Genomic DNA, 14,236 nt, shown 5'->3' with positions numbered 1-14,236 from the left:
AAAACTAGTATCAAGTACAGTAAACAATCAAGCAATTCTACAGAGCAATTATGATCTGAGATGTTTAAAGAAATTTAAGAGATTGAAGCAACATCAAACACAGGCATTTCTGACTGGCACAAAAGCCATAGGGGTCCCACCAAAGAGATGGGTAATGGGCAAGGCATGCCCACGTGACTGGGAGAAGCTGTGGCTACTTGTGAAAATGATGCTAAAGACAATTTAACAAAACGAGAACTTGCACCACATATTTTAAGGGAAATGGAAACCATGACAATCAACTATTTTTTCTTCTAGCAACAAAAACTGGACTAAAACTACACATTCTTGGCAAAACAGTAGCCAGTGATGAACCACCATGTTTCTAATACAATGAGGAAACAATGTCAAAATCTTCAATAAAAACTCCACCCCAAGAAAGTGTGTATCGTGATCTCCAGTGATGGCAATGCTCATTTATTTCTTAAACATCCACAGAAGAATACATCACAAAGGTCAAAAAGAAAAGAAAATCACACACAAAGCTTAATAAATGATGAGAGTTTTTTTTGTGCCTAAAGAGCTTTGCAGATGTCATTCCATTCCATCCTTATCTCGACCCTGGAGTTGAATATAAGCTCCTGGAGGGCAGGCCTCACTTCTGCTGCATTCCCCACTGTGCCCCCAGATCCTAGCACAGGCCCCTGCACACAGGTGACACTCAAGAAAAATTAGTTGAACAACTGAAATTTTAAAAATGATAATAATAAAGCAGACTATTCCTCTCATTTGGTTGCACAGTAAAACTCAGGACATTAAATGTTGTCCACATTGAGAGAGACAGAGAAGGTGGCCCGATTCTCATGAAAAATGATATCTAAATAGAATATACAGCAACTATTATAAACTGGCAAACTTCACAAGATGTGAAAATAAAAACAACAGCATCCCAGAACACTAAAAATTAATGCGGATGAATCACTGAAAAATAAAGATGATGAACTAATTCAACCTCAGCAGCTCAGTATATGAAAGGTTAACTTGCTCAGGTGTTGAATTGGGAACAAAAAAGCATCTGATGGAGAACCTGCCAGAATAACCTTTCAGTCATGACCACCGGAGTCAAAGGCTGGAGTTAAATTTTAAACCTTAATTTAGGAGTAAACATTAAAATGCAGGTTTTCAAAAAATTCTCCAAGACTTTTCACTTTTAAAGCACCAATTTGGACCCATATAAAAGCTTACTCTAATCATTCCAAAGCAATCAACTTCTTAAAAACCCTTTATTTCACTATTATGCTAACATCCCATTAATTTGGGACACTTTACCGCTGTATTTATTCTTTGCTCATTACCTACATGCACATTAAAAGTACACCAGTGACAACACAATACAGGCATTAATATGTAAAACATCAACAAAAGCCATCTGGAGAGCTAATGAATAATCAAGGGATTTCAAATTAAACTACAGAATTTTCCCTTAGAATCTTTAGGACAACACTGTCAAGTTCAATCTATTCACTTCGCCTCCAGAATCAATTTTTCAAACTTTATGACAGGTCTAATCGCTTCCACCTGTGTCTCTAGCTGGACTCTTGACTGGCATGCTACCAGCCCGGGTGGAAATGCAGACAAAGACCCCTATTAGGAGCCGGCTGTTTCTCTACTGTGAGGTCACTCAGCCATTAAATTAGTTCCAGCCCAATTTCTGTCCGCTCTGGCCTCAACTTCAGGGGAGGAGGCAGAAAATAAAGTGAGCTCGGCGAGCAGGATGACGGAAGAAAAAGGAAAAGAGACGTTTTGGGGACTACTAGACATATATGCATACAGCTGAAAAGCTGGGGTTGGCCCCAAATTCTAAATAAAAATACAATATTTTCTCCCCACTCCCTCCACTGGTTTTAACAATCATTTATTTCATCTGAATTTGAAAGACAGCAAACAAAGAATTTTTTTAAATTAGAGGGACAAAAAGAAAAAGAGGAAAAGAGACCAATAAAAAAATACTAAAAAGTAATTTAGAATATACTAAAGAGTGTAGAGAACCAGTCTTTCCTGCAAGAAGGGACTAAGGAAGGACAGATAAAAATGGCACTCAGAATCCAGAGACAGTGATAGGAGGCAATTTAAAATGTTTCTTCTTTCAAATACAGGAAGGTATAACAAACTAGGAGTACTGACATAAGATGTTCTGCAATAAAATAAACCACAGCATTTTCAACACCAGAAGCACTGTTAATGAGACACTAAGAACCGAGTTCCCTACTTAAAGCAGAGCTTAAACTTAACATCTGAAATAAAGTTAGTGTGATTGATTTATAGATAGATGATTGCATTTTTAAAAAAAAATTTTATTGTGTAATATAACATACATACAAAGCAAAGAAAGAAAAAAGCAATAGTTTTCAAAGCACTCTTCAACTAGTTGTTACAGGACAGATCCCAGAGTTTGTCATGGGCTACAATACCATCATCTCAGATTTTCCCTTCTAGCTGCTCCAGAACATTGGAGACTAGAAGAAATAAATATTTTTTTAATCATCACAATCATCTTTCTTTTTTGTAAAAAATAACATATATACAAAAAAGCACTAAATTTCAAAGCACAGCTCAACAATTAGTGTAGAACAGATTTCAGAGCTTGATATGGATTATAATTCCACAATTTTAGGTTTTTACTTCTAGCTGCTCTAAGATACTGGAGACTAAAAGAAGTATCACTATAAGGATTCAGCAATCATACTGGTTTGTTAAACCCTACCTTCGCTATATAACTACACCATCACCTTGGTCTTTCTCCCACTCTTTAGTGGTATTTGGATTATGCCCATAGATGACTGCATTTTTAGCACCATTCTATATTGTAGCTGTGGTGGTCTGAAACTGTACGTACCCTAGAAAGCATGTTCTTAAAGTTAATCCACCCCAGTGGGTGTGGACCCATTGTTAGTAGGCTCTTTTAATAAGATTATTTCAGTATGGGTCTTCATTCAGGATGGGTCTTGATGCTTTTACTGGCCTCCTTACAAAAGGATGAAATTCAGACAAAGAGAGAAAGCCATGGAAGCAAGAAGTGAAAAGGAAGGGAAGAGAAGGGAGAGACCGGCAGGTGCTGCCACGTGCCTTGACATTTTGCCATGAGGAGTCCAGAATCACCACCAGCTGGTCTTCAGGAAGAAAGCACTGTCTTGATGATGCCTTGGTTTGGACATTTTCATGGCTTCAAAACTATAACTTGTAGGTTAATAAATTCCCATTGTTAAAGTCAGCACATTTCATGGTAAAAAACATGATCTTTTCTAATTGATGGTGTCATCTCAATGTCATCCCCCCAAAAAAGAATTTTTTTAAAGCTACTTCATGGAATTATCTTTCCTTTTTTTTTTTTCACTTTGCTTTTAGAAAGTCAATTGTCTCCCATGCAGGATTTCCTCAACTAACTTGAAGGTAATTCACAGAGTGTTGAAGGTTACAGAGAGACATGCAGGATGGTCAAAGGTGAGACCAAGGCATCCTCGGGGCACCAAGGTGAAGGTGCCTGGAGCTGGTGGAGAGCCAATGCCGGGGAAACCAAAACCCACGGAGGGGACACTGCCAGGGGCCCCCAGCTAGTAGGTGAGAAAGTCATCCAATTCAGCATTTTCCCTGCTAGATTGTGAGCTCTGTGACATCAGGAAAACTCCTGACACACAGAAATTGCACAAAAAAGGTTCACCAACCACTATTACTTAGCCCCCTGCTTCTTGCTATCTATTGCATCCACTTCTCTCCCTTCTGGCCTGAACTCCCGGCACCCAGACCAAGAACAGCAGACAGAACCTTAGGAACCATGATGAGTGCCAGACTCTGCTTCTTAAGGCCAGAGTGATACCTTATCCCCATTGTTATTTCAACTCTTTCTGAGCCTCGTATACAGGAGACACTGCATAAATGCTGATTCCATAAAGTGACAAAGTCAAGCTTAGCCTGGAAAGTCAAGAGACTTAAACAATGGTAAGGAAATAAATGTGCTTAATATATAAAGAAGTCTAAATTACTCTTTACAAGTACAAAATAGTCAACCCTTGGTCCAGCTTATTCAGGAAGTACTGAAATGCCAAGGAAATTAGTATAAACAAGTCTGTGTTCACCTAGCTCACCACACAATATGCTTCACACCTAACTCCTGTGAATATCCGACAGAGACTTGGTATAAGTCAACCAAAGATAATATAAATCAAGCAAAAGAATATTCCAAAAATACCACATTGACTCATGGTCTAATCCTTCTCATACTGTCTTATCATGAGGTTAAAGAGAATGTGGTGGGCTCCCAGCTGCACAGCCCGGAGTGAGCACGTGGAGGTGCTTTCCCAGCAGTGAGGATGGCTTTGAGGTTGTCCATCCACAACTGTGTGTCCTGACACAACCCCCATTCCCCCACCTCCACAGCTCACACGCACAAATGACTTCCCGGGTCTGTGGCTATAGGACGAGACTATGGAATCCTGTGAAGTTCACGGTCCAGACACAGCATTGAGTCCACAACCATGGGACCCTATCCAACCATCTGAGCCACTGGTCACAGGAAACCTATCAGGAAGTAGTGCAAAAAGAAAAATGAAAGCCTTAGAGTCAGAACAAAACCAAAAAAATTCACAAACATAGCACCCAGAAGCTGTCGTTCTGACAACAGAGCGCAAAAGCCATTTCTTTGGGGGAAAAAAAAGGCCATTTCATGGTCAGAAATGCACTGGAAATGACTGGAGCAGAGGATGAAATCATCCCTCTAATCAAACCAGTTGGCAATGCATAGCTAAGTCACTCACTTGTCTGGTTTATTTTTTGTTTTCTGTCTGTTCAGTTGCCTTGATTTTAGTTATCAGCAACCAGCATCCACATTTCTCTCTGCTACCGTCTCCCTAAACTTCTTTCTACTCTACCGAAATACTAGCATAACTTCAAAACTCACAGGGTGGGGGAAAGAGGGAAGAGAGTGGTGGCTCATGGCTTCAAGATCAGCCTGCTCTCATACCTCCAGCGATCAAACGAAGGCTTCCAATGTCCACCTCAGTACCATGGCAATTCTACTGGGTTTGTAATCAAAGAACAAAGTAGGAGATCCTCCAAAATGCTTGACGTAAATTTCCAAATCCTCCTAGACTTACCGATAACATTTTAGAAAGACCTTTAGTAACCCTGAGTAAGTAGTGAAACAAAACTAGTATTAACAAACTCAGATTAGACATCAATGAGTTTCACCTATGACTTTAATTCTTGCTAGCACTGGGATGTTGATATTACTTTAAGGGTCTCCAACTATTTTTTGCAGTACTAGAAAACAGCAAGTACATACCTGCGACAAAGCCTTTTAACAGTCCTCCCAGAGCCATCCTCTACTTTTCTGTAGTAACAGAGCCCGATTTTGGATTCAGGAATGTCCAGTTTAAAGATCACATTTATTTCCAGCCTGTTTATAGGTAATTATGGTCATGGAACTAGGTTCTAGCTATGGATAGAAACAAAAATGTCAAGTGCAACTTCTAGGAAGTGTCCATATAGGATGGGCCACATTTTTTTTTACCTCCTCCTCTCGTCTCCTGGCTAAAATGTGAACATGAAGACAGGGCTTGGGCGGAGGCAGTTGGCAAAGGACACAGGTCTCACAGCTCACCTGGTGACACTGCTATGCAATGACAAAGCATTTGATCAAGCCTGAGCTATGGCCCTCTGTATCTGGGAAGGCACATCACATGTCAGAGCCTGTGTCATTAAAGGAAATGGCTCTAAAAATTCAAAATCTCACTGTCTGCCAGTTTCTTCTTCACACACTTGGGAAATATATTTCCCCATAAAAGGGAAATAACCTCTAACTAGAGCTAATCAATGTCAAGAAAGTGGGAAGGAACACAGATTTATCTGTCACCGGCAATCTGAGCTGGAGATTGCAGGGCTGTCCCTGACACCCTAGCAGATGGTGAGTCAGATGCTTCACCATCTAGAGCCCAGAAACCTTGTGACTAAGGGTGTGGCCTTTCACTTGTTCACTTGGCCACTGTTCATATGGCCAAGGAGCCACCAGGAAATCGGGAGAGAAAGAGATGGGTAACACACAAAGGCCACTGAAGACCAGAGTGAGGCTTACATATTCTGTCCGGGTAAGACTGCTGGCAGTTACTCACACAGAACCAATATAGAGGCCAGCGAAAGTTCTCAGGGAGCTACATCACTAAAGAAAGCATAAGGCTAGCCTTCATATTTGCCCATTCAAACATGAAAACAATACCCAGACCCAAAACCTTCACAGGAAGTGGTTGGCAAAAGCCCATACTCGCCAGTGGCCTCGTAGAATGAAGTATAAGACCCTTTCAGAAGACAAAGCCAAGCCCCATGAGGACACTGGGCGAGAGCTCTTCAGAGCAGAATCTGGGCTACCAGGTGGGCGACCAGGGCATGTCCCAAGCACCCGCCCAGGAGGATTCCACGGTCTCAATTTTTATTACAGTAGCAAGATATATGGGTGTGTTGGAAGATAGAACTAACAGATTTCCAGATCTCAGTGAGCCACATCTAGCCCTGGGAGAAAAGACTACACTACACATCACCCCGAGACCCTGACTCTGATCAAGATGAAGTAAATGAATGGTATTTGGGGGCTGTCCTCCGTGCAGAAGGGTAAGTTCTCTATGGAGGGTAGAACAATATGCACAGACATCTGGGACCAGAGCAGAAATTGCTGGTTGACCTCCAATATTTCATACATCTTCCTTAGGAACAGAACTCCCAAAGAGTTCTAGTTCAAGTCTCAAAGAGGTAAAATTAGAGAGAAAAATGTTTTTTTTTTAATTTTATAGTAAAAGTCTTTGTCATTTAAATTTCACACCTACTCCAGACCCTGAGGAAAGAGCCACTCCATTGCCACACAAGTTTCTTAAAACAGCATTTTTTATTAAATAAAAAAATTTCAATATCAGAAAGGACCTTACCGATATTCAAGAGTACTAAAGCAGTGTACTTGCATGGCATTTTTGTCATCCTAAAACACCAGCAGTGAGAGCATCTGAACACACCTGGGAGCTTTGGTGCATCCCCTTGAACAGGGCGCTAACCGTCCCCCTGGTGAGGTGCCACCCACTCCATGAGCTCCAAGGTTCTAGATGGTTCTGACATAAGATGTTCTTTTCTGTTCACAGAATCAGCAAGAATGTTCTGCAAGTACCAATATTTTCTATCTGAACTTTGCCCTCCCAAAACCTTTTGTTAAGTATCACATCTGATTTTTTTAATAGGGTTTATTTTTTAGAGCAGTTCTAGGCTTGCAGAAAACTTGAGCAGGAATTACAGAGAATTCCCCTATACCCCCCAGTCTCCTCCAGCACCCAGTTTCCCCTATTATCAATATCCTGCGTGCTTAAGTAGTACATTTGTTATTCGTGATGAAACAATATTGACACATTATTAGCAATTCAAGTCCCCAGGACTCTAAACTTCACTCTTTGTGTCGTACAGTTCTTTGGATTTTGACAAAAGCATGATGTAATGTAGCTAGCATTACGGCATACACTGCATTGTTTCACTGCCCTAAAAATCCCCTGGACTCTGCCTTCATCCCATCTCCCAATCTGTAACAGACACTCATCTTTTAACTGTCTCTACAGTTTTGCTTTTTCCAGGATGTTATGTAGTTGGATTATGTCTGATTTTTTATTTGGAAAACATAATTATATCACGGGTGCTTTAGTTTCCCAGCTACTAAAACAAATAGGATGCAGTGGGTTGGCTTAATAACAGGAATTTATCAGCTCATGGCCTTGAGGCTAGGAGAAGTTCAAAATCAAGGCCTCGGCAAGGCAATGCTTTGTCCCTAAAAAAAGTGGCATTCCGGGACCAGCTGCCGACATTCCTTGATCCTGGGCTTTTCTGTCACCTGGCAATGCACACGGTGGCACTTCGCCTTTGTCTTCTAGGTTCCACTCCAGCTTCCAGCTTTCTCTCTGTGGCCTTCCCTAGAAAGTCCCCAGTAACAGGACAAAGACCCATCCTGATTCAGTTCAGCCACAACTCAACTAAAATCAACCTCATCAAAACACCCTGTTTAAAACAGGCTCACACTCACAGGAATGGATTAGGATTAAAAGCTTGTTTTTTCTGGAGTAGATAACTCCAAGCCACCACAGTGGATTAACCCTTCAATACCCTTCACTTTAATAGCAAAGAGTTATCACAGGGTTCGTAATAAGCAAGTAACGACTGCTTCATCTGCAAGAACAGGGTTTTGTTTTTTCCAACTGTGGAACGGGCAGCTAGGGAGACAGGGAAAAGAGATGGAGGAGCATTGAAAGAAAAAGTGCTTATGGCAACCCAAATTAAGTAAGTAAAGAGTAATTTTTAATTAACATGGCTTATCTTCTCCCTACTCCCCTCACCTTCACTGCCCATTCTACACTCGTCCTTTTTCAACACTCTACACTCAACAGCCATTCCAGTTACTGTGATGTGAGTAGGACAGTCAATAAAATGCTGGTTATCTTATTTCATTTACATCAACCACTATCAAATTCCAGAAGTTACTATTAAAAAGAAAGATCAAAATATGTCCACATGTTGAATTATACATTGACCTAACCATGCAATCCCACAAGTATAAATTTTGTCCTAGAAATTATGGACACAATTATTTTTGAGGTCTTATAATCTTTACTTCTGACCTTGTACCGAGGGAAGATGCTTTTCTTTTTCACTCCCTCCATAATTCTACTTTTAACACCATCTCAACATAACATGAGTATTAATTAATACTGACGAATATGGGAGTTAAAAACATTTCTTTCATCTGTTTTTCATTGTTTAACATTTACTCAAGGCCCATGAAAGGGAAAATAAAGAAAGAAACTTGCAGTTAAGAGTAAATTTCAAACATCCAAATGGGATTACAGAGTACCTGAAAAACGTGTTGGATGGGAACACAGCAAAACAGGTTTTCAAGTTAAAGCTTCAATTTATTTTAACTTAACACAGCTTACATGTCATTCAAATCTACTATTCTAATGCCCCTGTAAAACACTTTAAAACTAAATGTTTAACGTTGGTTACAGCAACACAAAAGTAAAATAATAGCCTAAGCAACAATGCCACCTTGAAACATTTTTTCACAATGTTCTTTTTTTTCCAAGGACATTTGAAAGGCCTGATTAAAAAGACTCTCCAACACAAAAACAGCCCATTCCTTAAAATACCAACCTTAGATGAAAGAACTTTGTGTAATTTCTCTGCTACATTTCCACTCTTGCAGAACATCCTCACTAAAAGATCTATTGGGTCTATTAGATTGTATTTTTCTATACCCCCAGCCATGCCCTGACGTGGTCAGAGAGAATCATCACCATATCAGGTTTCCCCCAGCTCGTGTGGAAGAAGATCTCATCAGAACTTACCCATCCAGAAGGCTCATCGTTGTGGATGTCACTTCAGCAAACAGAATTAGCTTCCCAAGCTGCTTTGTCTGCAAATTTTGTCGATAGATCTCTAAGTTAAAATTTTTGGATGAGAAGGCCTCCGTGTCAGTAACAACGGGTATAGAAGATGGGGTTATTTCCATGTCAGGTGTATAGGATGAAACAAATTTAAGGGAGAGCTTGCTGGATTTTATTATTCCTTTGGAATCCTTGTGCTTCCCAAGCCACTGCATGAGAGGATCCCGGATATCCTGGGTCAGAAAGGAAGATGTGAAAGGTCATAATTTTGCATTATGTTAGATGGTAGCTTTTCATTTAAGTACCATTTTGGTAATATAAATAATTCTAATTCATGACAATTAAAAGCCAGATTAATATACTTTGTATGGTTATGACTATAATAAATACACCAAGTATGCTTACACTATAAAAATAAATGATTCAATTTGGCATTTTCTTACAAAGAAAAGGTATGCTTACGATATGATCTGGCAACTGCGCTTCTAGATATTTACCCAATGAGTTGAAAACTGATGTCCATACAAAAACCGACACATGGATGTTTTTAGCCACTTTATTCATCATTGCCAAAGAGCTGGAAGCAACCAAGATGTCCACTGATAGGTGAATGGATTAAAAAACAACAACAAAAAAAACAGTAGTACATCCATCCATACAGTGGACTGTTATTTGAGGACAAATGGAACTGAACTTTAAAGCTACAAAAAGGCATGGAGAACTTAACAGCATACTTCCAAGTGACAATCCAGTCTGATTCCAACTCAATGACATTCTGGAAATAATAAAACTATAGAGACAGTAAAAAGTTCAGTGATTGCCAGAGATTTGTGGTTGAGGGGGAGGAATGAAAACCAGGCACACCAGGCACTTTCAGGGCAGTGAAACTACTGTAATTAATGGTGGATACACAGTGAATGAATTTGTTAAACCCCAGAGAATTGTATAACAGAGAGTAGAGAGTAAAGCCAAAAATAAACTAGCTTGACTTTATTAATAATAATGTATCAATACTGGTTCATCGATTGTAACAAATGAACTACGGTATTGCAAGATGTAATGATAGGGGAATCTCTGTGTCTGCATCTGTGTGTGTGTCTGGGGGGTGGGGAGGGGGTAGAGATCATATGGCAACCTGTACTTCCTTACAAGTTTTCAGCCAACTTAAAACTACTCTAAAAGATAAGTATTAAAAATAAGCTGTCTAGGGCAGGCCACGGTGGCTCAGCAAGCAGAGTTCTTGACTGCCATGCCGGAGACCTGGGTTAGATTCCTGATTCCTGCCCATGCAAAAATAAATAAATAAATAAATAAACTGTTAAGTCTCCTTTAGAAAATGCTTATATGAAAACAGGGGCCTAGATTGTAAGCTCCTATAGCAGACACATTTAGTACAGAGTGGTAATTATTATTTATGGATTCTGAGAGGATATTTTATATATCTATAAGCCAATATTTAGAGATAAGAACAAAGCCAATCAGGTCAAGTTAAGATAATTCAAGAGCACAGGGGTAAGGAAGACATTGTCTACAGGAGGCTAGAAGGAATAAATATTTTTCATCATCAAAATTGACTTTTTTAATGAAAAATATCATATATACAAAAAAATACCAAAAAAAGAAAAGTTTATTTTGTCTAGAACCTAAATTTTCTGTAACACATAATCTAACTCAATCTGTCTGGATAGCTCATTTGAACTACTGAAACAGAGGGGACCCAGAATAAGAAAGAGGTCCTTTAATCCTGTATAGCTTAAAGTAATACCTGGATACATCCTAGAATATATGAAGGTGATAAACAAAAAGTATCAGCAATGTTCCTTGAGGGATGGGAGAAAAACTATGGAAATATTAAACCTTACCATCAGGAAAACCCCTGATACTGTGTCAAACCTTAGGGACAAAAATCGAATTGGAGGGAAAACTACCTAATTCATTCTATGAAGCCAACATCACCCTCATACCAAAACCAGGCAAAGATATTACAAAAAAAGAAAACTACAGACCAATCTCTCTAATGAATATAGATGCAAAAATCTTCAATAAAATTCTAGCAAATTGTATCCAGCAACACATTAAAAGAATTATACATCATGACCAAGTAGGATTCATCCCAGGTATGCAAGGATGGTTCAACATAAGAAAATCAATTAATGTAATACACCATATCAACAAATCAAAGCAGAAAAATCACATGATCATCTCAATTGATGCAGAGAAGGCATTTGACAAGATTCAACATCCTTTCCTGTTGAAAACACTTCAAAAGATAGGAATACAAGGGAACTTCCTTAAAATGATAGAGGGAATATATGAAAAACCCACAGCTAATATCATCCTCAATAGGGAAAAATTGAAAACTTTCCCCCTAAGATCAGGAACAAGACAAGGATGTCCACTATCACCACTATTATTCAACATTGTGTTGGAGGTTCTAGCCAGAGCAATTAGACAAGAAAAAGAAATACAAGGCATCAAAATTGGAAAGGAAGAAGTAAAACTATCACTGTTTGCAGATGATATGATACTATACGTCGAAAACCCGGAAAAATCCACAACAAAACTACTAGAGCTAATAAATGAGTACAGCAAAGTAGCAGGTTACAAGATCAACATTCAAAAATCTATAGCATTTCTATACACTAGTAATGAACAAGCTGAGGGGGAAATCAAGAAACGAATCCCATTTACAATTGCAACTAAAAGAATAAAATACCTAGGAATAAATTTAACCAAAGAGACAAAAAACCTATATAAAGAAAACTACAAAAAACTGTTAAAAAGAAATCACAGAAGACCTAAATAGATGGAAGGGCATACCGTGTTCATGGATTGGAAGACTAAATATAGTTAAGATGTCAATCCTACCTAAATTGATTTACAGATTCAATGCAATACCAATAAAAATCCCAACAACTTATTTTTCAGAAATAGAAAAACCAATAAGCAAATTTATCTGGAAGGACAGGGTGCCCCGAATTGCTAAAAACATCTTGAGGAAAAAAACGAAGCTAGAGGTCTCACGATGCCGGACTTTAAGGCATATTATGAAGCCACAGTGGTCAAAACAGCATGGTATTGGCATAAAGATAGATATATCGACCAATGGAATCGAATAGAGTGCTCAGATATAGACCCCCTCATCTATGGACCTTTGATCTTTGATAAGGCAGTCAAGCCAACTCACCTGGGACAGAACAGTCTCTTCAATAAATGGTGCCTAGAGAACTGGATATCCATATGCAAAAGAATGAAAGAGGACCTGTATCCCACACCCTGTACAAAAGTTAACTCAAAATGGATCAAAGATCTAAACATTAGGTCTAAGACCATAAAACAGTTAGAGGAAAATGTTGGGAGATATCTTATGGATCTTACAACTGGAGGCGGTTTTATGGACCTTAAACCTAAGGCAAGAACACTGAAGAAGGAAATAAATAAATGGGAACTCCTCAAAATTAAACACTTTTGTGCATCAAAGAACTTCATCAAGAAAGTAGAAAGACAGCCTACACAATGGGAGACAATATTTGGAAATGACATATCAGATAAAGGTCTAGTATCCAGAATTTATAAAGAGATTGTTCATCTCAACAACAAAAAGACAGCCAACTCAATTACAAAATGGGAAAAAGACTTGAACAGACACCTATCAGAAGAGGAAATACAAATGGCCAAAAGGCACATGAAGAGATGCTCAATGTCCCTGGCCATTAGAGAAATGCAAATCAAAACCACAATGAGATATCGTCTCACACCCACCAGAATGGCCATTATCAATAAAACAGAAAATGACAAGTGTTGGAGAGGATGCAGAGAAAGAGGCACACTTATCCACTGTTGGTGGGAATGTCAAATGGTGCAACCACTGTGGAAGGCAGTTTGGCGGTTCCTCAAAAAGCTGAATATAGAATTGCCATACGACCCAGCAATACCATTGCTGGGAATTTACTCAAAGGACTTAAGGGCAAAGACACAAACGGACATTTGCACACTAATGTTTATAGCAGCGTTATTTACAATTGCAAAGAGATGGAAACAGCCAAAATGTCCATCAACAGACGAGTGGCTAAACAAACTGTGGTATATACATACGATGGAATATTATGCAGCTTTAAGACAGGATAAACTTATGAAGCATGTAATAACATGGATGGACCTAGAGAACATTATGCTGAGTCAGCCTAGCCAAAAACTAAAGGACAAATACTGTATGGTCCCACTGATGTGAACAGACATTTGAGAATAAATTTGGAATATGTCATTGGTAACAGAGTCCAGCAGGAGGTAGAAACAGGGTAAGATAATGGGCAATTGGAGCTGAAGGGATACAGACGGTGTAACAGGACTAGATACAAAAACTCAAAAATGGACAGCACAATAATACCTAATGGTAAAGTAATCATGTTAAAACACTGAATGAAGCTGCATCTGAGCTATAGGTTTTTGTTTTGTTTTGTTTTGTTTTGTTTTGATTTTACTATTATTACTTTTATTTTTTTCTCTATATTAACATTCTATATCTTTTTCGGTTATGTTGCTAGTTCTTCTAAACTGATGCAAATGTACTAAGAAATGATGATCATGCATCTATGTGAGGATGTTAAGAATTACTGATTGCATATGTAGAATGGTATGATTTCTAAATGTTGGGTTAATTTCTTTTTTTCCGTTAATTAAAAAAAAAAAAAAGAGAAGGGGTAATTGGAGCTGAAGGGATACAGACTGTACAACGGGACTGGATATAAAAACTCAGAAATGGACAGCACAATACTACCCAACTGTAATGCAATTATGTTAAA

At 38.8% G+C, this 14,236-nt stretch overlaps 1 protein-coding gene across 4 annotated transcripts in view; it reads right to left on the bottom strand.

Annotated features, from left to right (window-relative positions):
* HLCS (holocarboxylase synthetase) overlaps nt 1-14,236 on the bottom strand; it is a 264,092-nt gene that overhangs the window by 155,184 nt on the left and 94,672 nt on the right. For all 4 annotated transcript variants that reach the window (XM_077119101.1, XM_077119098.1, XM_077119099.1 and 1 more), the window contains one exon: nt 9,396-9,667. In XM_077119101.1, the coding sequence (XP_076975216.1) occupies nt 9,396-9,667 (272 nt within the window). The remainder of the gene's footprint in view (nt 1-9,395; nt 9,668-14,236) is intronic.

The sequence above is a fragment of the Tamandua tetradactyla genome, chromosome 10, assembly GCF_023851605.1.
Source record: "Tamandua tetradactyla isolate mTamTet1 chromosome 10, mTamTet1.pri, whole genome shotgun sequence".
Classification (NCBI taxonomy): Eukaryota; Metazoa; Chordata; class Mammalia; order Pilosa; family Myrmecophagidae; genus Tamandua; species Tamandua tetradactyla.
Note: the sequence above shows the minus strand (reverse complement) of the source record. Positions and strands in the feature narration are given on the sequence as shown.